The sequence below is a fragment of the Grus americana genome, chromosome 6 (genome assembly GCF_028858705.1).
Source record: "Grus americana isolate bGruAme1 chromosome 6, bGruAme1.mat, whole genome shotgun sequence".
Lineage (NCBI taxonomy): Eukaryota > Metazoa > Chordata > Aves > Gruiformes > Gruidae > Grus > Grus americana.
Genome location: NC_072857.1, coordinates 43,508,211 through 43,535,455, shown reverse-complemented (window position 1 = coordinate 43,535,455; position 27,245 = coordinate 43,508,211). Strand labels below are relative to the sequence as shown.

Genomic DNA, 27,245 nt, shown 5'->3' with positions numbered 1-27,245 from the left:
AACAAGTACAACACGTATACACTTACACATAGCTACAAAGGGCCCAGAAACAAGTATTGTGATTATGCGTTTGTGTGACCCACATTTCTCTTACAGGGAAGCTGCTGTAGAAGAATTACAGAATGAAATGGTTCAATTTGACAAAAAGACATATTCTTTCTTTAAGTATCCATCTAAGGCTGCAAATACGTAACAGGCTGATAGACTCATAGGTATGAAACTCGGACGCGTGGCATACATACACAACTTACATATTAAAAAAAGCCAACTAATTTCTCTGTCCTATGCCTATAGGGATTAACCTTGATGATGATTACAAACAAAGCTCCATTTTTTACAGTACCTTTTTTTTAAAAAAAAAAAAAAAGGTACCATTTCTGGTGCTAGTCCTGAACCTGCTTTGGTCTTCCTAATTTATTTTAAATATGGGGATCAATTCCAGTTAGCTTTGACAAAGCAAGAGATAGGGGAAAGCTAATGAATATATATTTTAACAAAAATCGGAAGAGATTTTTGAGCATCCCAGAGAATGAGAGGCTATGAAACAGCAAAGCACAGCACATTGATGTCAACCTGGAGGAAGTCTTGGTGTGACACAATTTCCTAAGGCAGCTGTGTCCCAATGCACTGGATAAACGCCTGACACTTGGGGACCAACTATTCAATTCTCCACTCCAAAAGTGATTACAAACGCTGCACATATAAACTCAAGAAGCATGACCTCACCAGAGAAGGCTTCAAGCAATACATCTCTAACCAACTCTAACAACAGGTACTGACCAATGACTTTCTGTCAGAATTTCTATTCTTAAGTAAATCAAAAATCACCATCCCTTTATCTGACATCTTTCCCTATGTTAGATGAAAACTGTTCTGTTTCCACACATAAAAATCCCCCCTGCTCCCACCACATACTTCAGGCATCTAACTTCTGGTCCCTGACTACGCAGCACGATTTACTACGTGAGTTCAGAGACGCCGTGAGAGAAGCAATTAAAGCCCCAGTACCGGAAGAGCACGGTGCCTGTAAGAGAAATACCAGGGGAAAAAAGCCAATTCACTCTTAACCAAAAATCAGGAAGCTGCTTTTCTTAGTCACAGGTCCCAGTGAGAAACAAACTGTTTCCTTCAGCCTGGCCAAACGGATCAGAGAAACCAAAATAAGCCCTGCGGTACGCTCCCCGCCACCTTCTCGTTCTTTGCAGTTATAACACCACTTTTCAAGGCTGCAGCTCCCCCCAGATCATCTGTTCAGTGCTGTATTTAAAATACACATGTATGGGAATATACTGTACCACCTGTGTGTTCTTCACAAGACTTACAAATTTACTAGGTAGATGCTTGTCTCAAATAAGAACTTTTTGTGCAACTAATCTGTGAGGTTCAAGGACAATGCTGTTATGAGGGGGAAAAAAAATATATATAAAAAAAAACTTCTTAAACCTCTATGTTTTGACACAATTTTTTTTTTTTTTAATACTGGGCACCATGTTAGAATTTTGCTACTGTCCTTCACACCGAGGAGTGGTTCACAGATGTTTTATGATTCAAAATTTCACTACCCTCTCCCCACATCTCCCTGCCTCCCTTCCCCACATCTGGGCCACTGCTTTTTGCCAAGTCTTCATTTCTCCTGAGCTCTAGTTTTGGACTTTCCCCCTGCCCTCCGTAAACGTCCACCATTGAAGTTTATTCTCATGGATACCCAAAAGCAAACCTCTCAATTTTAGAGAACTCCAGAAAGTTTAAGCAGAACGCAAGACACTTCTTGTTTTGCTGTGTTACTTCGATGCCCCAAGGACATTACTGCTATCCACAGGCTTGAGAATATTACTTAAATTCAAGGTTATTTTTGCAGCCTTAAAAGTTAGGGGCAAAATGCCAATTCTGCAGGACACATTTCCATAGCAGAACCTGAAGTCAAAACCAAGTTGCATGGTTTAAAAAAAAGATGGTAACTATTAGATGTACTCGCTTCAACCATGCATATATCTACATATAATTTAGAACATATTTTTATGTTACATTAACATCTGGTAGGAAGAAGGGGAACATAACAAATGGCTTTTCCTTCAGAAAAAGTCTTGCAAAAGAGAAAAAAACCACACAGTATTTATAGTCTGTATATAAATTCATTAAATAACGTTGCAGATAAAAAACCAAAAGTATTCTAAGCTGGTTGTGTATTTAGGGAACGGAAAGGACTAGCTTGAGGCAAGGGTGTGTTGAGGTATTTTAACAGAGTGGGACAGGTCATAACACCACACGGATTCGTGGCAGCAAGCATGGGAACTACTTTTTATTCCATTTCCAGAGGGCAAAATCAGCAACGCCGCCTCCTCTAGCCTTCCTAACTCCCACCCCAAAACCTGGAAAATACCAGATTAAATGATAAAAATGCAACCAGAAGACAGGATAAATTTTTATTCTGTTTCATGTTTTATTTTTATAGCGTTGATTTAACTCATCAGTTCCTTCTGTACTCATTAAGATCTATTTCCAGCTTGAAATTTTTCTTTTCATATCTTGTCCTTGGATAAGAACTGAGTAGGACCAACCTCCCTCTGCCAGTAAGCAATGGCTTTCACTTCCCTGGAACGCTTTGTTCCTGTTCCATGTTTCCTTTAAGAGCTTTTCTACATCATGTACAAGATGCAACAGACTTCACTATAAAAAGTAAAAGGAATAATTTTAAAGGAGCAGAACATTTAGGGTAGAAAAATTCATAAATTACTATAAATTAACTGGATATTGGAACTGCAAAAAGAAGCTCTCTACCATTGTCTATTACTAGATTCTTAAAAATTTGCTGTGAAACTGATTTAACATGTAAGAACTGTGGACTTCAGTTTCCTACAGTGGATTAAACAGTCATTAAAATCAGGTCAAATGTGATCTGTGTTACATCGTATTTCTGAGAACAAGGAACAGAAATGTTCAACACTGAACACTGAAGGAGATGAACAGCACGACCAGCATCTTATTAACATGAAGATTATGCATACCAAAGTGAGAAAAAAATACGTATGCTGCCATCCAAAAGCAGAAGAAAGTCTTGAAAAAATAGTTTTAAGTTTCTGCTCTTTATTAAGCTGCAAACAACCACGAACAATTTATTATTGATTCAAAACATTTTTTCCTTCCTCTGTTGTAGTAAACCACATAATCTTCTCTTCCGTTTTATGCACCTATTCTCATTTTCTTTCCTTCTACATGTCCTTAAAAAAGGATAGAAGAGGAAAACTAAGAAATAGTTTGGGCACAATAAATCACCCAAACTCTTACACCCTAAACCCCCCAGCTATTAGAAGAGCTTTTTTTCTTTCCTGTTTGTAGCCTCTGCTTGTTCATCAGCCTCCGATTCTTGTTCCTGCCGTAGGCACTGGAGGAAGAATTTCTACAGTTGTTTGAAGAAAAAACAGCATTCCCAGGTTGACCAGTTTCCCTGCTGCTCACGGAGCTCCAGATGCCAGCAGGTAAAGCAGACAGCGCTGGCTGTCTCTACAAATGGCTGCTGCAAACTCGTGTCCTGTATGGTTGCGTCTCTGCGATGAAGACTGCCAGTAAAAAACATGATGGGTTGACCCTGGCTAGAGGCCAGGTGCCCCCCCAAAGCCGCTCTATCACCTCAGCTAGACAGGAGACAGAAAATATAATGAAGGGTTCGTGGGTCGAGACAAGGACAGGGAGATCCTTCCACAGGGTGCAGACCTTCAAGAGCAGACTACTCCAGTGTGGGTCCCCCATGGGGTCACAAGTCCTGCCAGCAAACCTGCTCTGGCATGGGCTCCTCTCTCCACGGGGCCGCAGGTTCTGCCAGGAGCTTGCTCCAGCGTGGGCTTCCCACGGGGTCACAGCCTCCTTCAGGTGCCTCCACCTGCTCTGGCGTGGGGTCCTCCACGGGCTGCAGGAGGAATCTCTACACCCCCTCATCCTTCCTCCATGGGCTGCAGGGGGAATCTCTGCTCCCCATCATCCTCCACGGGCTGCAGGGGGATCTCTGCTCCAGCGCCTGCAGCCCCTTCTCCCCTCCTTCTGCACTGACCTTGGTGTCTGCAGAGCTTCTTACATCTTCTCACTCCTCTCTCTGGCTGCAAAAACTGCTCCTAGGTTTTTTTCCCCTTCTTAACTCTGTTATCTCAGAGGCACTACCACCCTCACTGATGGGCTTGGCCTTGGCCAGCGGCGGGTCCCTCTTGGAGCCGGCTGGCGTTGGCTCTGTCAGGTATGGGGGAAGCTTCTAGCAGGTTCTCACAGAAGCCACCCCTGTAGCCGCCCAGCTACCAAAACCTTGCCACGCAAACCCAAAATAAAACAAACAAAAAAGTAAAAATATTTTTTAAAAAGCTAGTACGACTCCAGGAAGGCTGGTAGAGAAGAGAGGATCAGTGCGGGATGAAGCTCTATCACATGAAACGAAAGAGAGCTGCCGTGTATTGTACGCCGCTGTACAGGAATCACCCCTGCGCCCTTAACAGCCTTGCTCCTCACCTAGAGCAGCTCCCCAAATGCATCCCTGCATCCTGCTCCAGGGAGGACGGCCTGTATACGACAGCCTGTATACGACAGGCTGAAGAACAGTAACCAGAAAAAAAGCGCGAGAGTGGAAAGAGGGAGTGCAGCTGCCGGGAAGGCTTCTTCAGACTCCCTAAATGCTTACAGCCAGCTCCTTTGTGTTCTTACCCAAAACCAGGCAGCAGTGGGACTGAACCCAGGAGAAGGCACGATGCCTCCATCAGACACCACACACCCTCTCTGAAGGAAAAGCCAGCAGCAGTGGCAATACACCCATCGGGAAGCGTCCAGCTGCGGGCGTGAGGGTCTTGGTGCTTAGCACGGACAGATATTTGCGAAGTCTCCGCATTTCTCACTTTATCACACTGTTTTCACTTAACAGAAGGAAAACCTAGTTTAAGTGCTTTAATGTTAACTGCTGTTCAGGAACTCTTACGTAATTTAGTTGCCTACGGTATTTGTTGATGGTATTCACTGTTGGAATTTTTTTGGTAATATTTACTGCTTGAAGACAAAAATCTGCGGGTGATAAAAATTATAGTTAGTTTAAATGGACAACAACCCTGGGAAACTATAAAAAAATGTGCTTACGGCTAGCAAATGGCAGATTAATTGCATAAAAAGACAAAACTGTTTCGCTTGCTTATTTTAAGTAATTTATGTGGACAGTTCTAAAATAACTATAATTGCTCCAGAAAGAGATCCTGTTCTATGAAGTTGCATTGCACCCTCATCAGCTACTCTTGAAAAGAACATAGCAGAACCGATGAGATGCAAAGAAAGGAAAAAAAGAAATAAAGACTAGGAGGAAATAAAAAAAGAAACAACACACCCTCCGCTTCCCCCAAAATTCTAAAGAATAAATAAGCGTGCCATTGATAAAAGCAGCAACAGTATCCAGAATGACAGCCTAAAGCTGTTCATCCTTCATAACAGGTAACGTGTGTCAACATCCAGGGAAATTTAGAAAGGTAACAACATTTCAAGCTGGTGCTGGTGGACAGCTTGCCTTTAGGTAGAACATGCTAGAATTTCTCAGATAAATTGGGATTGCTTTGTGAAGCAAAACTGTGACTGTCTTTATGCCAAAGTATTGAGAGGAACAAAGTGAAGCTACTTCGCAGTAACAGGCATTTTCTGAGGCATCTTGTCAACATTTCTGTTCGCGCTCAATGTATACATAAATCTCACAGCATGAGCAGCGATGAAAAAGAGCATCAACACCAATGTGAAGGATTTTCAGACTCGAATCAACTACATGATTCACCATCTACTAGAATCACAGTAGTAATACGTTCAAGGAGTAAAAGCACATGCAACAAACATCTTGCGTTTTTCTTTCAGTCTATCTCTTCATTGAGGTAAAGAGAACCACTAATGCAATAAATCTGAAGAATTGTTTTGTAAAAATTAAAAAGGAAAAAGGAGACCAGCTTCTGAAAGCTATATCTATGTTACCTTCCCTAGACATAAGTTTAACCTAAATCAAGTCAAGTAAACCCATTGCTATTTGGTTTTGACACCACCTCAGCACACTAAGTCTTGTCATATATCACTGCTGGGAAAAAGAAATACAATTACACGTGTTACAACGAAGAACTTTTTCCCCAAGAGTTTAAATTTCAAAGTGAAGAACATGTTCTGGGCAAGAATATTTCATGAAACATGAGTTAGCGGAGCAGCGATGGGAAACCCTAGCAGCCCACATGAAGTATTACCTAGGGTTTTGGCACTGGCCAGTGACAAGTACAAGAAATAACCTAAAACCCCTCACATCTTGAATAACTGCCCACTGGCAGGATTGCCTGAACACTTAGGGCCATTCAGAAATACTCAGATTGAGATGTTAAACTATCGGCTAAGCTCTAGACCAATGAGTCTGTGAGCAGTACTTCAGAATCACTGAAAAATTTTTATTTAAAAGAATTTTAAAATTAACAAGGCCATGGAAATATTCACTCTAGGAAAAGAGGAAGCACTGCTAATTAGACTAACATTTAAAAGCCACATCTATTCCTAAGCAAGTATGCTAGCTGAACTTGGTAATATCCACCCACTCCTACATGTCTTGCACTGCAAGACTAATGAGCCCTATGCCAAACTTCCCCCAGACACCACCAGTAGTATGGCAGGATTGTTTACTTGCTTCTTGGTTTGTTTGTTAGCTTTTTTAAGTATCTTCGGTGCAGATTAAATGGGACATCTGAGGCTCTGAGACAGGAAAATTGTCCGCGTATACAGCATATTGCTCTAGACCCTCCTAGCTCTCTCAGCTAATGGTTCCCAAGTATCCCCTGCTGCAGTTGTGCTCTTTTTGCAGATTTTATTTATGTTAGTTTAACAATGTCAAATGCTACTTTAAATGAATTAATTTCTATCAGATTCATGACTCTGCTTGTAATTTATTTGGAATCTACTCACTCAAAGGAACTTGGAAATCATGGCTGTAATTCAACCACTAAATCTGTTGTGTTTGGGGTTTTTTGTTTGTTTTTGTGGGGGTTTTTTGTGGGGTTTTTTCCTCCCTTCGGTATATATTCAACAGTAGAATTATATTGACGATACATTTAAAATGCAAAAATAAATTGAAATGACTGATTTGTACATACTCTTAAACACGTCATTTAGTTAATTTTGATACTATGTAATCTTTCCTGACATTCAGAAGTTTCTTCTTTGTGTAGCTGAATGCACGCATCTTTTCCAGGAGTCCATATAACCCTCAGAATATTTAAGGAGTCTCATTCATCTTACAGTTATTCAAAAGGAACCCATACAGGCATATCAGCTCCATTTCTGGAGCAAGGTTTTAAATGGCAGCAATGCACATATGATGCAATAACCACTATGCCCAAGCAAAACAAGGTGGCGCAAGACCGACAACGTATTAAGGATGTGCAGTGCATGCCATTGCTTGCACTTCTCATCCCCAAACCCAAGACATATAATTACTCTGCAAAACAAACAGAAAGATTTCCAGTTAAAAGTCCAAAGTTATTTAGGAGAGAAAAGCTTCCAAACACCTGCCTTTTCTCACTATTGTGACAAGGAATTTCACAGGGAAACAGCGTACTTCAACCACCTGATAAGTAACAATGGAAACAGGATGCGATGGGGATATTGATATTTTCACAGAAGTTTCCAAAACAGGTTTGTCACAGTGGTGTCCATTTAACATTAAGTAAAATATCCATTGTGACATTTCCCTTTTTTGTGCACTTGCCTTAAACCAGGAAATATCTGAAAGTGAGCTACAGTAAATATGATAATCCTATAACCTTCCCTTAACAAAACAGCCCAACCAACCAAGCAAATAAAAACCCCACAACCCACATGCAGTAGTCTTCTGAATATTTAAATAATTGTTCTACAGACCAGAAACCCAAATGGCAAACGAGAAAATTGTGAAGCATGCTATAAAATTCACAGTAAGAAAAACTTCAGAAGGCATGTCTACAATTTCTTTCCATCCTAGCATTTCCTCCATTCTGGATTTGAACAAATCCACTCACCTATACAAAATACAAAAAGCTACTTGAAAAATATCCATTAGCTCTTCCCTTCTTCCAAAGCACTTTCAGCTTTTTCTTTAGGTGTAGGTACTACTTTACTGGTACGCTTTTCCTCTTAAGACGCATGATGTTTTAGCTACATTTCTTTTCCTTACCTGATCGGAAGCGCTCATCCCTCGAGTTGGTAGAACGAGATTTCTGCTGTTTAGATACAGCAGCGGTAGCTTGCGAAGAGCCTGGGACTCTGTTCTCTGCTTGCAGGGATGGATCCACACCTGAAATACAGTTTTATTTCAATACAAATTCAGGTTCACAAATAAAACATCTGCTCTCATGTCTACGTTGTTCTACCACCCTTGACACCTACTTACAAGTTCAACCGCAGCCCTAAGTCTATACCTTTAAAAAAAAGGTTAAAATGAGTTAAAAAAACACTTTTTAAATTATTTAAACCCTGCCTGACCTGATAAGCATTTCACACAGAAAATAAGAAACACTTCTGAGTAACAGAAAAACTCCTTTACTCCTCACAGGCAGGAGTTTACGATCATTTGTCACTAGGTGCTCTGTACGCCAGATCCACGCGGAAGGGGGAGAGGGAACCAACCCTCTCCCAGCTTACTGCTAGACATCAAAAGAAATGCTGCAGAAATGGTTACAATTACACATTGGACTTGGAGATCCTGAAGAGATAAGATGATACTGCTCCACTTTTTAAATAAAACTTGAACTATTCTGTCAAATTTCTTTTGAGTCTAAAACCAAGACAGCTAATTTGGGTAAAATTTAGGAATGTGCACATCTGTTTATCCCTATTTAATAGAGCAATACCCAGAAGATTCACATTGTACAAAACCTCCACAATTCTCCAATAAAAACTTTGCAGATATTAAGGGCAGAATTACTCCGTCAGCTTCAGCTGTCTAAAAGCTGCTGCTCTAACCTAGGTTGGCCAGGCACTTTATCTACTCATTAAAGGATTACAGATCTGCCCGTCCCCGTGAAGGGGAACAAAACCGAGAGGCACTGAACCGCCCTCTAGTCATTTCCTCGGCACCTGCCTAGAACAGGGCTGTAGGCAGAGAACTAGAGCAGGCGCCTGCCTTTGGGCTGGTGGACATTCAGGAAGCTGAATCTCACCTTTACATTCTAGCACAGCAGAAATAAGAAATCAAAGGGGTGGACAGTAACTATTAAATATTTCCTATCACTCCCTAACTCCCCAAATGAGGAGACTCCCCCTTGATATATCTGTAAGGACTATACAAATTTAATCTAGGAACTTCACTTGCAATTTTATTTGCTCACCTATTATACCATCTACACTTCGAGTACGAACCCAAGAGCTGAGAGCTCTGCAGGTGCTCTCTGAGGACACACGTCACCCACAGCCACGAGAAGCCAGAGGAGCGTAAGGAACAAAGCAGGACTCTTCAGTGTGCACTGTTTGAAGACCGGTGCGCGATCACCTCCAGAAGTGCAATAGCCACTACACACCAAGTACAACCGATGTAAAATTACAAAGCAGCTGCAAGGTTATTTTGCATGAACCTATCATAAATTTATGATCTTATGTGGTTATTTGGCTTAGTGTTGTGTTTCACAGTAAACCTTCCTTAACCATGTAAAATCTGCTGCACCAAGTTTACTATGTTTCTAGCCCTTGGACCATACAGGGCTGAGTACATCTTTCATTTTACTCTTTCCTTCCCTTGAAGAGCTTCTGCTTTCCCACCTGCCCTCAAGTCTTGCTAGAACTAGAAACAACATTTTCAAAATGCAAATATTTACAGAAAGCAGCTTTCCCTCAAGACATCACTCAAGAAGAGTCTGTGCCAGTTCCTTTGCAAGTAAAACTATGACTAACAAGTGAGAAAGGATTCCTCTCTCTCTCATGGGGTTTCTGTTCCCTCCCTCCCCTACACCCCAAGTGTTTACCAAGAAAGAAATTGCTGATTAATTATCAATAAATCTAGCAATTAGAAAAGATTTTTATTAAGACTTTTCAGTAAGATGTGTTCTTCACATTTGAAGTATAAGTTTTCAAGCAGTGATTGGATTAAATATACCAGTTCTACCTCAACTAATCAAAACGAACTTTCAAATAAATACTCTCTTTAAATATAATATCCTCAGGAAAAGTGTTTTATCATCTTCTTGACTGGATTAGTTGCTACACATCAGCTTTCTTAGGCATCTGCTAAGACCACTAGGTGAATGTGCTCCGTAATCCTTTTTCCATCCCTATTTGCAGGTGAGAGCTAACCCCTCCAGGTGTTGAGAAGGCAACATTGAGTTAGCCATGGGTTCAGGGAGGGGGTGTGGGGAAAAAACAGGAGCCGAAGTAATAGAAGAGGAAGGAACATTTAATAAATCACACAGATCTAAGATTTTAGAAATTAATCCACCTCCAGAGACATGCTCCTGTCTTTTACAATCTGCTATGCAGAAGGAACACATACATTCTCACCTAATGCAGTGTTCCTACTCTCCAAAAGTGAAGCTTTTGAAGTAGATGACACACTAAGAAACATCAAATAGATTTCCCGACAGGGGAAATGAGACAGGCCAGTAAAGAAACTGAAGTGTCCTCAACGCAGAGCAGTTGAACATGAAGCTGAGTAAGCATGGGATGTTTCAACCCTACCCAGTATAAAGAGGTAATGTTAAATGGTTTAGCAGAATTCTGTTTCTAGAAGAAAAACAAATTTAGTCTACCCACTGAATTGATTCAACATATCTGATACTCAGAGAGGTGAAAACACTTGAGAATTGTATTTTACATTTCACGTGAATAAAAGTTTTACATAAGCACAACTCAAGTGTCCAGCCAGATTTGTTGATCTGGGAACAGTAAACAACAACTTTGTATTTGGTTAAAAAGATTGAGGCAAGTCATCTCCTCAAAGCCTGAGTCAAAAAAAGAGTGGATGCAAATGGATAACGCAATAACTAAGGTGGTGAAAAAGGGAACAGGACTAGCAAAGCCGGGAGTCTCCCGAAACCAGACTGCCTGTTTGTGACATTTTCAGACAACAGCGTATCTACATTCGGAAGGTCAACGTGCCAAACATCAGGTCAATTTTGGGTGATCTTGTCACAAGGGACCGTGGGTGAATAAGGCAACAAAAGAGCAGGAAAGTTGGTTTGGGGGGTTTTTTTGTGCCATTTTTTCTTCCAAAAGAGGGTTATCAGTTGTAAGTGGAAGAAGAGATTAATGCTCTACTCATAATTCCTTACACCTATCTTTTCCAGTCCTACAGTTCAGTACGTGGCTTTCCAAGCCTGTCCCTTTCCATGGGCACGGTACAGCCCATGAATCCCCACGTTGAACTCCTGCAGCTGTGTGGTGGGTTGACCCTGGCTGGGGGCCAGGTGCCCACCAGAGCCGCTCTCTCACTCCCCTCATTCACTAAACAGGGGAGAAAAAGTATAACGAAACGCTTGTGGGTAGAGATAAGGACAGGGAGAGATCACTCCCTAGTTATCGTCACAAGCAAAACAGACTGAACTTAGAGAGGGAATTCATCTAATTTATTACTAGGCAAAACAGAATAGAGGAATGAGAAATAAAATCAACTCTTAAAACACCTCCCCCCACCCCTCCCATCTTCCCAGGCTCAACTTCACTCCAGGCTTCAACCTTCCCCCCCTCAGTGGCACAGGGGGACAGGGAATGGGGGTTACGGTCAGTTCATCACACGTTGTTTCTGCCGCTTCTTCATCCTCAGGGGGAGGACTCCTCTCATCGCTCCCCTGCTCACGGGGTGCAGACCTTCAGGAGCAAACTGCTCCAGCCTGGGTCCCCCATGGGGTCACAAGTCCTGCCAGCAAACCTGCTCTGGCGTGGGCTCCTCTCTCCATGGGTCCACAGGTCCTGCCAGGAGCTTGCTCCAGCGTGGGCTTCCCACGGGCCGCAGCCTCCTTCAGGTGCCTCCACCTGCTCCAGCGTGGGGTCCTCCACGGGCTGCAGGTGGAATCTCTACACCCCCTCATCCTTCCTCCATGGGCTGCAGGGGGACAGCCTGCTTCACCATGGTCTTCACCACGGGCTGCAGGGGGATCTCTGCTCCGGCGCCTGGAGCACCTCCTGCCCCTCCTTCTGCACTGACCTTGGTGTCTGCAGAGTTTCTCACATCTTCTCACTCCTCTCTCCGGCTGCAAAAACTCTCTCTCTCTAAGTGTTTTTCCTCTTCTTAAATATGTTATCACAGAGGCGCTGATTGGCTTGGCCTTGGCCAGGGGCGGGCCCGTCTTAGAGCCGGCTGGCATTGGCTCTATCAGACACAGGGGGAGCTTCTAGCAGCTTCTCACAGAAGCCACCCCTGTAGCCCTGCCCCGCTACCAAAACCTTGCCACGCAAACCCAACACAAGCTGGTACATAAGCAAGTAACTACAGAGCCTTGGAGTCAGGACTCACAAGACCGCAACCAAGCCCCTTCCCCACTTTGTGATTAACCCCATGTGCCCAGCAAAGCTGGTCAGCATGACCTGTGATCGATGACACTGCTGCATCTGGCACAATGGATCAGTCCTTGAAAGCACAGGGAAAATAAGATGGAAAGTTGGAGCTAATTGGAATAATCATTCAGCAGATGACAAGCTGCATGTGGGGTGCTTCCGAGCCATGTGCCACTTGAGCACTGCTCTTTGGTTAACACCAGTACTGGGGGCAGGGGGAGTGGGGAAGAGAAGGGACCCCAAATAAGCGTAAGCGTGCATGAAGGCTTACCAACTCCAAAACCAGAACCCTCTCCTCCTCCCAACACTTACAGAACAGATTTTTGTTGATCAGTGTTAGGACAGCTGTACTGTGACGAAACATATACCAATGAACCTCAGCAGTTCCCATTAAATTAGGACGAGGCACAAAATCAGTGGCACTGTTGGAAACCACAACTGTATTTCTTCAGGTTAAATCTCCCTTTTTGCTTTCTCAAAGAAGAAGGTTTCACATCATAGTGAAAAAATACCCAGGATGAGTCTGAAAAACATCAGGTTTTGTAAAAAGAGTAAGACATTGCATCTAACTCTTAGGTTACGCAATTATGTACCAGAAAAATCATGTTCCACAAGCTTGGTGAACTTGTTAATTTATTCTGGTACTATGCAAATCACTACCTTAGCCTTCAGCAAAAGCAGCTGGATAATTAGGCTAACTCCCTCCATTCACACTGAAGATCTTTTACAAAAATAACATTTTAAGAAATACACACTAAAGACACTTGATCCACTATTACTGTATTTTGTCCATTTTTAACTTACCCAAAGCCAGCAAGAATGAAAACTCATCTTAAAGAGGCTGCTTGTTCCAATTAACTCAACAATTTGCTTCTACAGGATGGAATTAAAGTTAATATTTGAATTATAACTGTATTTTTCCATCCACTTACATTGGAGAACCAAGTCTAACACTGACATTTCTAGCAATTTTGATTTATACAAGCAAAAATTATTTTACCGTAAGAGCACCGAACAGTTGACAGTACAATGAAGACTCTTTGCTAGCATTGCCAGGGAGGATGCCTAGCTAAACACATCTGGCATCAGATAGGCAGAGATAAAGATTTCAAAAACATTCTTAGCAAAAACACAAACTTTATTGCTAGAGGACTCTCCCGGGCAACTCACATGCAGAGCAGTTGCCCTATTGCCTCTTACATCTCATGTGCCTAAGATGTGATGTCTTAACATCAAATTTGATGGTTGGACTTGATGATCTTAGAGGTCTTTTCCAACCTTAAAGATTCTATGATTCTTAAAGATTCTATTAATTCAATGATTTTTAAAGACTTTCACCAATGTCTCAGCAAACTCTTATTTGAAACAGCTATTAGACATTCGAATCTAATTACCTTTGCAAAAAGACTGGTCTTGAAATTCATCTCCCAAAATAGAAATTCGGACAAAGTAATTTCAGTTCTAAACTAGGTTAATTTCTGTAAGTTGTACCAGTTTACAAGCTGAACCTTTCAAAAGTATTCTCTTCCAAGTTTTAGTGGTAAATTGAACAGTAAAACCAAAGGAGTTAAAAAAGCAATTCCCTCATCTTGGTTTTACTTGCGTTGCTACCCAGTTACGTATCATGCCCCCAAATATCCACAGCGTATCCTATTAAAGAGCTTTGCAGAGAGGAGAGAGGAAGAGGGAGACCGTAGAGGAAACTTTAGGCTCTTCATACACTATTAAACCTTTCTGCAGCTGTTGAACTGGATCTAGAAATAAGAAAGGAACAAAAGACTACAACCGGGTTCAAAGCACTAAAAGAAAGGAAAAAGGGGTATGACAAGGCAGAAAATAAAACACGTGTGGGAAACTCCCGGTCTGGCTCTAGGCCAACCTTCCGGTCCATCCAGCCCCGCTCTCGTCCCTCTCGGCTGTCTCCTCCACACCCGGCTCTGCCCAAAGCCCAGGGCCAGCTGAGCAGCCCGCAGCACGCTCTGCCTTACTGCCCCTTCCACCCCCATCTCCTCCAACCAATACATCATGGCAGAAGAGGTGCATCGCTGTGCAGCACCATCACGTGAAGTATCTGCATGTAACCCCTTGATCTCACCATCGCTAGGGTACCTCGTACTCCTCAGTCTTCTCAAGCAAAGCTGCGTAGCTGTGCTAATGTGTAACCGGCTTAAGTACAGCTCCGCGATAGCAGTCGTACTAATTCCAGATTTCTTTAAATAGAATTTTAGATACAGTTATTTCCCCCTGAACTGTGAGGGGAAAAAAGCAAACTTCTCACAAAAATGACCTGAGATGCTAAAGTTTTACATGAAACACATATGCTGAGTCCCAGATCTTTTCATAGAAAACTTAAGGCAGGAGAATAAATGGAAATTTTTCCTCAAGATACTGAAGTCTGAGGACCTCTCTCTACTTTTTGGGCTGAGAAGCCTCACCTCAGTTATTAGGCATCCGGTCCTTACTCAGGTCATAGTTCAATTTTATCATTCTCTGCTGTCATACCACATCCCGGGACATATTACCTGATGCACACATTCTTGTCTTCAATATATGAAACGATCTAAGTGTTCATACCTTCCGGGTCAGCGAGACTGAACAAGGGTCTACCCAATGTAATTTATTACTCAGAAAAAGATATTAGAAAATAATGAAAAGGCAAAAAAAGGCATCATATACATGCATTATGCTTGACAATCTTCCACTGTTCTGTAACATTTCCCTCTACTCAGGGAATTAAACTTCATTTCCTAAGTTTCCACTTGGAGAAAATAAAACAATTTTAAGAGTGTTATTACTTTCCATTAAAGAAAGCATACAACAGCAGCAAAAAATACAATAGTGTAGAAACAGCTTTTTAAAAATTCAATGAATCCAAATACTAGCCAGGAAACGAAACTGTCTTAATGACAAAATACCAATGGCAAAAGACATGCTTATTTAGACATTATGACCTGACTGCTAAGCAGAACATCTACGTATCATAAGCCAGAACTTTTCTTTCTCAAAATAACAGTCCATTCTAAGCAGCAGTTCAGGAGATGCTTCACAAGCAGCCCAGCTCTCCTGGGGTGATCCTGCCTGTCAGTCACAGCCCAAATTAATACAAATTGCCCACGCAGCACAGGTCTAATCAACGCAGGCATTAAAAGAAGCAGAAGCCAGATATGAAAAGCTCCGGTGGCAGAGTCAGCAAAATCAATGCCAGGAGCAGGGAAGGGCGAAGCACAGCAATTGGAGGAAGACGGCTGGCAGTGGAGCACCTAGCTCCAGCAGACAGCAACGGGACAATTCGGTCCCTGGACCTTGGAATAACCCTCCCTGCTTGGCTAGCAACTTTCAAGGTGAGGTTGGCCACATCACTTCTGTGAATTTGGTTAGATTAGCTGAGCCAGCAGAGGCAATGTCTAGTTAAGCACACTAATTAGAAAAGAAGAAAGCAAGCTACCAAGGATGATGGATATAACCACATTTTGGGTTCCTGATGGGAACAGAGGTCTTACATTGCTAGTTTGAGAAAAGTACAAGGCATTGTCTATCAGAAAAGACATGCTGCAACTAACAGCAGCAGCAGCAATGCTTCCTAAGCACAAGGGAGCGGGAGCGTGAAGGGCTGCCACCTACAAAACACAGCCAAGGAAACCAAAACCTATGAACCCTGCGTCCAAGTCCACTTTATTTCTAGGAAATACATAATTTCTAGATAAAAGTCTGAGATTACACAAATGTAGCTTTTAATTTCATCATAATTTTAAAAACTACTTACCTCAATGTTTCCTATAGAATTAAATTACTTGAGTTTAGTATGCTACTTGATCATTTGCTCTTGACTGTGTCAGAAGGTTTACGCCCAGATGTATAATGCATGCAGCTTCTAAATCCTAAACCAAATATTCTATAGCATAAAGATCCAAACAGAATATACCATCCTTAAAATAATATGCTGATTAAACTCTATACTATCTAGTTAGCCTTTACCACTACATAGGTGGTAACCACCAACCGATTACCAAATGAACCACGGGAAAAGATGAATGGCTTGAACCTGACTACTTACGTTCAGATTACTTGAGAATCACCTGCCTGAGGACTCGTTTCTTTGAATTTTTATTTTTTTTTAATTCACAGAGTGAAATCACCAACATTTTGTTTCCTCCCTTGGCAGCAAGCTCAAAAATATTTGTTGTACCTAGACAGATATAGTTAGACTGGTGCAGGATGACTCTTACTTTTCATGAAAAATTAATTTATCACAAAAAAAATAATCAACAAAAACCATAGTCAATCTTATAGCCCAATCTCCTTGTTCAAGCTCCTAAAAGAATGTACTATGAAATATGGTCATAAAGGTGCAATACTAAAAAAATCACTTAATTAAAAAGGTACAAGAACAGTAATCTCTTGATATCACAGAAATCACAGAATCCCAGACTGGCAGGGGTTGGGAAGGGACCTCAGGAGATCACCTAGTCCAACCCCCTGCTACAGCAGGATCACCCAGAGCAGGTTGCACAGGATCACATCCAGGTGGGTTTGGAATCTCTCCAGAGAAGGAGACTCCACAACCTCTCTGGGCGGCCTGTCCCAGTGCTCGGTCACCCTCACAGTAAAGAAGTTTTTCCTCACGTTGAGATGGAACTTCCGGTGTTCCAGTTTGTGCCCGTTGCCCCTTGTCCTGTCACTGGGCACCACTGGGAAGAGTCTGGCCCCTTCCTCTTGACATCCACCCTTTAGATATTGGTAAGTGTTGATCAGATCTCCTCTCAGTCTTCTCCAGACTAGCCAGCCCCAGCTCTCTCAGCCTTTCCTCATACCAGAGATGCTCCAGGCCCCTCATCATCCTCACAGCCCTCTGCTGGACTCTCCCCAGTAGTTCCCTGTCCGTCTGGAACTGGGGAGCCCACAACTGGACACAGAACTCCAGATGTGGCCTCACCAGGGCAGAGTAGAGGGGGAGAAGAAGTAGGAGTTTTAATTCAGTAACATCAAGAAAGGTAACTGCACTTTTTTTCCTATAAATTATAAATATAAGAAATTATAAAAGCTATTGTAGACTCCAAGACACCAGGGTAAGCTGCACGTTCCTTAGAAAAGGAACTACAGAACAAAGTGCTATAGGACATGTAAAACTCATCCCATTCCAATTGAATGCTGGGCTGGAGTACTCATAAATAAAGAAAACCAAAAATCACAGCTACATAGAATCAGAGAACAGCCCAGGTTGGACCTTGAAAGATCACCTGGTCCTTTCAGTTGGAATAGGAAGGGCATGTATCCTTGTTAGCAGCAGAAACATTTTTCAGAGACTGGAGGAATGTCAAACGGCTGCAGAGTCTTAAACCCAGTTTCCTGCACTAGCCTTAATCCCACTCTAACACGCCTTTCTATTCAGCATGGCTAACAGAATACACACTCATCATTCATCAAGTAATCAAAAGTATTACAGCATAAGAAATACGGTCTTTTATTTTCAGGACTTCATATGACCAGTAGACAAAACCATCAGGCATACTAGGCTGCACTGCTAAGTTATCTTTCGTACTATTTGATTGTTTGATGCTTTCACTGAGTTCCTACAGAATTAGCAGTAGGGTTTTTCAGGTAAGTTACATAAAACAATGAAAACGTAAGAAAAATGGAAGTATGGGACATGCTAGCCTCAACCAAAACTAGAGGAGGTTTCATCATCATTTTTCTTAAAAATGAAAATTTGACAATGGTAATGTTTTCATTTTGCTAGAGCAGAAGCACTAAGAAAGAAAAGGGAAGAAATGAACAAAAGAAAATAATTTTAATTACAGTGGAATCACTCTTGACAACAGAGGGAAAATAAAGTTACCCAGCAAGGTGTTTCTCTAGCACTAAATCTAGTGAAATCATCTACACAAACTGTTCTGTAAAGCAGCACCAGAACACTGACTGCAGTTACAACCTAATTTACGCAGCAGAAGAGGCAATTTGGAAATAACCATTAACACTGCAAAAAAGATCACTAAGAAATCAGGATACTGAGGAAACGACCATCATGAGGCAAGAGGGCAGATGCCCACGTTCTCAGGAGCATGCATGTCGCAGTTGGCCAAAGGCCCTCAGATTTCTGTCTATGTTGGTGAACTGGATCTGAAAGCTCAGGCAGACAAGTTTCATTGACATATCTGAGTAAACGGCCACTGAAGAGAAAAAGAGGTTCAACGAGATAATTCAGGGGCATCACAGAGAAATCCTGTTTCCGTATTAGCAGCCCTAATGGAGGAGAAAAGTTTCCATGCAAGATGGCACCAACCTAACGAAGAGAAATTATTTCATGATGTGTCTGCTTGATAAGATGGCCAGATTTACTTTTGAATTGATAGATACCTCTCTAGGGACAAGAAAAAGGGGACTGCTGTGTTAGGGGGTTCCACCATGAACCAACTGTCTAGATTTCTGACCATATCTGAGAGGCCTGCAGGATGAAGTGCCAGGTGAAAAGTTCTCACGACATATCTGAATGTGGTCCTGCAAAATATTGGAGATGAACCAGCAGTAATAGTGTAGACACCAGGTAGGTGTAGGGTAGGAAAGAGATTTTGGAGTTACAACTTGAGCTGTTGAGAAAGGAAGCTGAAGACCAGCACCTTTATGGTAGCATAATCATTCCTGTAGAAGACACAGAATTACAGCAGGAGCTGGAGACAACATGTGCCTGAGAAAACCATGGAGCAAAAAATGTTTGCAGTTAATTGAAACTGATAGGCTTATGGAAGAATAAACAGCAAGCAACAGAGCATCCACCAGTGTAAGGAAGCAAAATTAACACTCATGGCAGACACTATCCCCTAGCTCCATCTCACAAATTAGATGACAGTCTTGTCTTCTGTTTTAGAGGTATTACGTTTGAGTGTCTCCTTCCCTTCCCTCCAAGTGAAATACGGTTTTCCTTTACAATGCAGTCGTCTTTTCCCTTTCAACGAGGCTCCTCAGTCTCTCTGTATTTTTTCTTTCCCCTAAAAGTCTCCTCCAAACATCTTTCACTGAAGCTTTATCCAAACTAATGTTCCCACCACACTGCCTAGGAGATGGAGAAGAGGGACTTCTACTACACACAAGAGCCAGAAACACGCACGTGGGACTGTCTCCCATTTTAATCTTGCATCCCAACTTCTCCAGAGGGAATTTCAGCAGAAAGGATGAAGTAGCACCTCCACATGTTCAGAACAGATGTCCCTCAACCCCAACACCAATGTCCTACTCAGCACAACACATTAAATGGAAAGGAACTGGGATTTTACAGTTGTTTTCCTTGTTCAGACAGTACCCAAAGAATCGGTCAGGATGTAGTTACTATCACTAGGTTTAAGCAAAGGAGAAAGCTCTAAATGAGCTAGAAAAATGGGCTGGTACTCCTACCTGGAGCTTTGCTTACGATAAGCCCTTTGTCAAACCTCTCAGCTGTTAAACTAATTCATATTTGCCACTACCACACCCTTCTGCAAATATTTTGAGGAGTTTTGCAATATGATTCTTTGGGGCAGCCATCCAGCTTATATAACTCTGTTTACTTTGAAGAATAAACTCTTCCCCTGATCTGTTTGCACATAAACCCTTCCTTTTGACCGTGTCTTGAAGCCAAAGTCAGTTCATTTGTTTTCAAGAATAACAACCGGACAAAAAGGAGTAACACCTTACATGCTTTTCAATATTTTGGGGGTTTTAATGACCCGAAGTAAAGCCGTAAATGATAAAACTGGAGCGGAGGAAACCACAAACCAAATCATAACAAAGTTCAAGCAGAAATACGATACCTTTTATTAGAACCAGCAATAGTTGGGACAAAGTAGACAAGAATAGGAGGAAAAAAGGAGGAGGAAAGTCAAACAAAAAAAGGAAGCCTACAGAGGGTGGAAGCAAGGGCAGGGAGCCTCAGAAGAATACAGAGAAACTGTCTGAGCAGCCAGGGAGTAGGTTAGGAAGACTAAAGCCCTGATAGAATTAAACCTGGCCAGTGACATCAAGGGCAACAAGAAAAGCTTCTGTAGATGTGCCAGTGATAAAAGGAAGATGAGGGAAAATGTGGGCCCTCTCCAGAATGAAACAGAACACCTGGTTACCTGGCATATGGAGAAGGCTGAGGTACTCAACGACTTCTTTGCCTCAGTCTTCACTGGCAAGTGCTTGAGCCACACTGCCCAAGTCACAGAAGGCAAAGACAGGACTGGGAGAATGCAGAACCGCCCACTGTAGGAGAAGATCAGGTTCGAGACCATCTAAGGAACCTGAAGGTGCCCAAGTCCATGGGACCTGATGAGATGCATCCACGGTTCCTGAAGGAACTGGCGGATGAAGTGGCCAGGCCACTCTCCATCATATTTGAGAAGTCCTGGCAGTCCGGCGAAGTTCTCACTGACTGGAAAAGGGGAAACATAACCCCCATTTTTAAGAAGGGAAAAAAGGAAAACCCAGGCAACTACAGGCCAGTCAGTCTCACCTCTGTGCCTGGCAAGATCATGGAGCAGATCCTCCTGGAGACTATGCTCAGGCACATGGAAACTAAGGAGGTGATTGGTGACAGCCAACATGGCTTCACTAAGGGCAAATTGTGCCTGACAAATTTGGTGGCCTTCTGTGACAGGATTACAGCATTGGTGGATAAGGGAAGAGCAACTGGCATCATCTGCCTGGACTTGTGCAAAGCATTTGACACTGTCCCGCATGACATCCTTGTGTCTAAATTGGAGAGACTTGGATTTGATGGATGGGTCGCTCAGTGGATAAAGAATTAGCTGGATGGTCACACTCAGAGTTCCAGTCAACAGCTCGATGTCCAAGTAGAGACCAGTAATGAGTGGCGTTCCTTAGGGGTCAGTACTGGACTGGCACTGTTTAACATCTTTGTGGGTGACAGAGACAGTGGGATCGAGTGCACCCTCAGCAAGTTTGCTGATGACACCAGGCTGTGTGGTGTGGTCGACACGCTGGAGGGAAGGGATGCCATCCAGAGGGACCTTGACAGGCTTCAGAGGTGGGCCCGTGCGAACCATATGAAGTTCAACAAGGCCAAGTGCAAGGTCCTGCACGTGGGTCGGTGCAATCCCAAGCACAACCATAGGCTGGGCAGGGAATGGATTGAAAGCAGCCCTGAGGAGAAGGACCTGGGGGTACTGATTGATGAGAAGCTCAACGTGAGCCGGCAGTGTGCGCTTGCAGCCCAGAAAGCCAACCATGTCCTGGGCTACATCACCAGCAGCATGATCAGCAGGTCGAGGGAGGGGATTCTGCTCCTCTACTCCGCTCTTGTTAGATCCCACCTGGAGTACTGCGTGCAGCTCTGGGGGCCCCAGTACAAGAAGGACATGGAGCTGTTGGAGAGAGTCCAGAAGAGGCCACGAAGCTGATCAGAGGGCTGGAGCACCTCTCCTATGAGGACAGGCTGAGAGAGTTGGGCTTGTTCAGCCTGGAGAAAAGAAGGCTCCAGGGAGATCTAATTGCAGCCTTCCGTACCTGAAGGGGCCTACAGGAAAGATGGTGATGGACTGTTTATCAGGGAGTGTAGTGACAGGACAAGGGGTAAGGGGTTTAAGCTGAAGGAGGGTCGATTTAGATTAGATGTTAGAAAGAAATTCTTTACCTTTAGAGTGGTGAGGTACTAGAACAGGTTGCCCAGAGAGGTTGTGGAGGCCCCATCCCTGGCAGTGTTCAAGGCCAGGTTGGATGGGGCTTTGGGCAACCTGGTCTAGTGGAGGGTGTCCCTGTCCATGGCAGAGGGGTTGGAACTAGATGATCTTTAAGGTTCCTTCCAACCCAAACCATTCTATGATTCTATTAAAAAAACCCTTGTTTTCAGATATAATTGCTTTATCATACAATTCCTGTGCATCTGGAGGTACTTCACTCCTACCAGACATGCCGCCTAGTAGAACATTTCTCCGCTTACAAAACCCCTGTTGGCAAAAGCTCCTCGTATTGCGTGGCTCACAAGTGATACTACCACTAATGATACGCACTGCGCTTTAAAATTTCAAACCGCCTTTATAAAGCCCTTACTGATAAAGATGTTGATGCAGTAGAAAATATCAGCTCTTGGGAACACACAAATGAGTAAAGGACACTGACTGAATAGCATTTCTGTTTTAAGCCTCAAAGAGCCCCTTAGAGATCTATGAAGGAACAAGCTGAAATAATTTGTCCTTATTTTTAAAGAATCTGAAGAACCACATGTTTTAATAAAAAAAAAAATCCTATGATCAGCTTGTTTCCTTTAAGACTACTTCATCTTGATTATTCTCCAACTTAAATATAAGACAGCATTAGTAACAGAAGCAAAAGATGTCTCCGTGTATGTTAATTTGTTAAAGCACCATGAAAAGTTGGCTGAACTGATACCACGGAATGACCATTGGATCTCACGATACTCAGAGGCAAGGTTTCGTTGTATTAAAAACAAGCTATGTGCTCAGGTTACTTGATATTTATAAAATGAAATGATTAGCATCACTTTTAACTCAACAGAATAACCTGTGATTTGCTGCCTTACAGGGGTTTGGGTGTTTTTGCATATTTTTTTTTTAAATTCTGAATATAAGAAATATTTTGTTGATGATAATGAATTCAGGGATTTTTGTTCTCACTAGTTACACTATCACTCTATGAAAAAGTACATGAGAGAGATGCAAGTCTCTAAGTTTAATCCACCACAGGAAAACTCCAAGACAGCAAACGGGTTAGCTTTCAAGAGAAGAGGTGTAAAGCTTCACACGTTAACAGCTTTTTGCTTGACCTACACGCTGTGGGTTTTGTAGGTCACACTTTATGCCAGATTTCACTCCGATAAGCTTTCTCAAAACTACCATTAATCTCGACTAGTACTTGTGGTTGACAAACACACTATGTCCTGTAAATAACAGCTCTCAGACGAAAATGAAGAATGTGGGGTTTTTTTTTTTTCAAGTTTATAAAGCAGAAGAATGTTTGGATTAGTATTTACATATTTCTCCATTTTTGCCTTCTTTATGTTTGTTATATTGTCACAAATAGCTAAGCAGCAGTGGCAGCTGCACGATGGTAATGTACCACTCATATTTTCTTTCACAATAAATCCCTAAAAGCAACAATCTCAAAAATTTATTTGCCCAAGATGAAGACAGACATTTGGAACTTCTATGTGAAACCTGATGGCTGAAGAGACCATCAGAGGCAGCAGGGGTAAACCAGCAAGTTTTAATCTGGCACCGATTGTTTCTTCTTGTACCAAATTTCTTCCTAACATCGACCAAACCAGACTTGTCATAAGCAAGCTAACGGAACAGACCTGTATGTGCTCTGCCTAATTACAATCATGTAGGTGAGGCAGAACAAGTCTGTATTATTGGATGATTCACTGCAGATCCACTACAGACTGCAGAAGTATGGCCTCGAGCTGAAGCAATTACCTTCAAGTCAACAGAGGTCTCTTCCAGCATCTCAGGATTAGATGAAGTCAACCAATATATTTTTCTTGTTGGATTTTGTTTCTTCTGCTTTGGCTTGGAAGTGCTCTTGAATCTTAAAATCACCAGGTCCTAGCAGGTTCTTCTGACAAACAATTTTGTTTTTAAGTACTTAAGTACATTTGAAGTACATTTATGTACTTTTAAAAACCACTTACAGCGCCCAAGATGGAATCTCTGAAATTTTCATTTTCTTTTCCCAGCACAGCTCTCCCAGGTTGGTTCTAGCTACAACACCAAAATCTGTCTTGGACTTTCTCAGGGAACAACCTCGAAATTTATTCTTACTGCTCTCACAAATGCCAAAAACAGGGAAAGGTAAGCTTACAAACTTCTTTTGCTTTCCAGCAATACAGAGCATTAAAGCCCTGAGGGCCCTGGGGTACCCTGGCTAGGAGGAGTTTATGAATGAGCACAGTGGTCAGTCTCCAAATCCAGTACCAGCACGGAAGGTGGGCCTCAACGGAAGGTGTTCAAGGTCTGATCCCCCTGGCATTTGACAACTAATATACAAAGTGACAGCGGGCCTCAAATGCTACCACTGAGTTTTCTCAACTGAAAGCATATTTAGACCAGGAAAGTCTGACTCCTCAAACGTTCCAAGAGCTAGGAAGAAAACAAGTGAAACACAGGCAAATAAAAAATAAATATATATAGTGCTATACAGATGTTATTAATATACACAATATATAAAATATAGAAATATATATATAAAACAGTGTAGCTGTTCTATTTATATCATAGAATGGTTTGGGTGGGAAGGGACCTCACAGCCCATCCAGTCCCACCCCCTGCCATGGGCAGGGACACCCTCCACTAGCCCAGGTTGCCCAAAGCCCCATCCAACCTGGCCTTGAACACTGCCAGGGAGCCGGGGCAGCCACAGCTTCTCTGGGCAACCTGGGCCAGGGCCTCACCACCCTCACAGGCAAGCATTTCTGCCTCACATCCCACCTCCATCTCCCCTCCTGCAGCTTCAGGCCATTCCCCCTTGGCCTGTCACTCCCTGCCCTCGTCACCAGCCCCTCTCCAGCTTTCCTGGAGCCCCTGCAGGGACTGGAAGGGGCTCTAAGGTCTCCCCACAGCCTTCTCTTCTCCAGGCTGAACCACCCCAACTCTCTCAGCCTGTCTCCATAGCAGAGGTGCTCCAGCCTTCCCATCATCTCCGTGGCCTCCTCTGGACTCTCTCCAACAGCTCCATGTCCTTCTTGTACTGGGGCCCCCAGAGCTGCACGCAGTACTCCAGGTGGGATCTAACAAGAGCGGAGTAGAGGAGCAGAATCCCCTCCCTCGACCTGCTGATCATGCTGCTGGTGATGTAGCCCAGGACATGGTTGGCTTTCTGGGCTGCAAGCGCACACTGCCGGCTCACGTTGAGCTTCTCATCAATCAGTACCCCCAGGTCCTTCTCCTCAGGGCTGCTTTCAATCCATTCCCTGCCCAGCCTATGGTTGTGCTTGGGATTGCACCGACCCACGTGCAGGACCTTGCACTTGGCCTTGTTGAACTTCATATGGTTCGCACGGGCCCACCTCTGAAGCCTGTCAAGGTCCCTCTGGATGGCATCCCTTCCCTCCAGCGTGTCGACCACACCACACAGCCTGGTGTCATCAGCAAACTTGCTGAGGGTGCACTCGATCCCACTGTCTCTGTCACCCACAAAGATGTTAAACAGTGCCAGTCCAGTACTGACCCCTAAGGAACGCCACTCATTACTGGTCTCTACTTGGACATCGAGCTGTTGACTGGAACTCTGAGTGTGACCATCCAGCTAATTCTTTATCCACTGAGCGACCCATCCATCAAATCCAAGTCTCTCCAATTTAGACACAAGGATGTCATGCGGGACAGTGTCAAATGCTTTGCACAAGTCCAGGCAGATGATGCCAGTTGCTCTTCCCTTATCCACCAATGCTGTAATCCTGTCACAGAAGGCCACCAAATTTGTCAGGCACAATTTGCCCTTAGTGAAGCCATGTTGGCTGTCACCAATCACCTCCTTAGTTTCCATGTGCCTGAGCATAGTCTCCAGGAGGATCTGCTCCATGATCTTGCCAGGCACAGAGGTGAGACTGACTGGCCTGTAGTTGCCTGGGTTTTCCTTTTTTCCCTTCTTAAAAATGGGGGTTATGTTTCCCCTTTTCCAGTCAGTGAGAACTTCGCCGGACTGCCAGGACTTCTCAAATATGATGGAGAGTGGCCTGGCCACTTCATCCGCCAGTTCCTTCAGGAACCGTGGATGCATCTCATCAGGTCCCATGGACTTGGGCACCTTCAGGTTCCTTAGATGGTCTCGAACCTGATCTTCTCCTACAGTGGGCGGTTCTGCATTCTCCCAGTCCTGTCTTTGCCTTCTGTGACTTGGGCAGTGTGGCTCAAGCACTTGCCAGTGAAGACTGAGGCAAAGAAGTCGTTGAGTACCTCAGCCTTCTCCATATGCCAGGTAACCAGGTGTTCTGTTTCATTCTGGAGAGGGCCCACATTTTCCCTCATCTTCCTTTTATCACTGGCACATCTACAGAAGCTTTTCTTGTTGCCCTTGATGTCACTGGCCAGGTTTAATTCTATCAGGGCTTTAGTCTTCCTAACCTACTCCCTGGCTGCTCAGACAGATTCTCTATATTCCTCCCAGGCTACCTGCCCTCACTTCCTCTGTAGGCTTCTTTTTGTGGTTGACTTTTTCCAGGAGTTCCTTGTTCATCCGTGCAGGCCTCCAGGCGTTTTTGCCTGACTTCCTCTTTGTTGGGATTTTTGAACAAAGATTGAGGCTTTGGGCAACGTGGTCTAGTGGAGAGTGTCCCTGCCCACAGCAGGGGGGTTGGAACTAGATGATCTTTAAGGTCCCTTCCAACCCAAACCATTCTATGATTCTATGATTGATGCAAGATTTCCATTTAAATAAATTATTCTACAGTTTTAGCCAATATTCTAGGCAGGTTTTATCTTTATGATTTTTTATTTTTGTCAAAAACAATAACTACTGCAGTTTATTTATAAAATATGTTACCATTTTTGACAATCTGATTTTTCCTCAGAAAATTGCTTTGTTTTGGATGAAAAATGCTAACAGTTATGAAACTCTTCAGTGAGGCAAATTTATAAATTGCCTGTTATCATGTATCATGTGAATGTTACCAATGTTTGTTGGAAAGTTAGATGCTTTAATCGTTCCAGCTTTCTTCTGCCATGTTCTTCTTTGTCATTGTGTTAGCAATGATGAGCACAATTCTCATTCACAGCATATAAAACATATTCATTTTTAATTATGTCTAAATAAATACCTAATTTTCAAAA

The 27,245-nt window shown here is 43.0% G+C and overlaps 1 protein-coding gene across 4 annotated transcripts in view; it reads right to left on the bottom strand.

Annotated features, from left to right (window-relative positions):
- The window catches only part of DIP2A (disco interacting protein 2 homolog A), a 142,743-nt gene that overhangs the window by 69,681 nt on the left and 45,817 nt on the right, over positions 1-27,245 (bottom strand). For all 4 annotated transcript variants that reach the window (XR_008577780.1, XM_054830887.1, XM_054830888.1 and 1 more), the window contains one exon: positions 8,183-8,302. Coding sequence is in view for 1 of the 4 variants with exons in the window: in XM_054830887.1 (XP_054686862.1) it covers positions 8,183-8,302 (120 nt within the window). In the remaining 3 variants the exon portion in view is untranslated. The remainder of the gene's footprint in view (positions 1-8,182; positions 8,303-27,245) is intronic.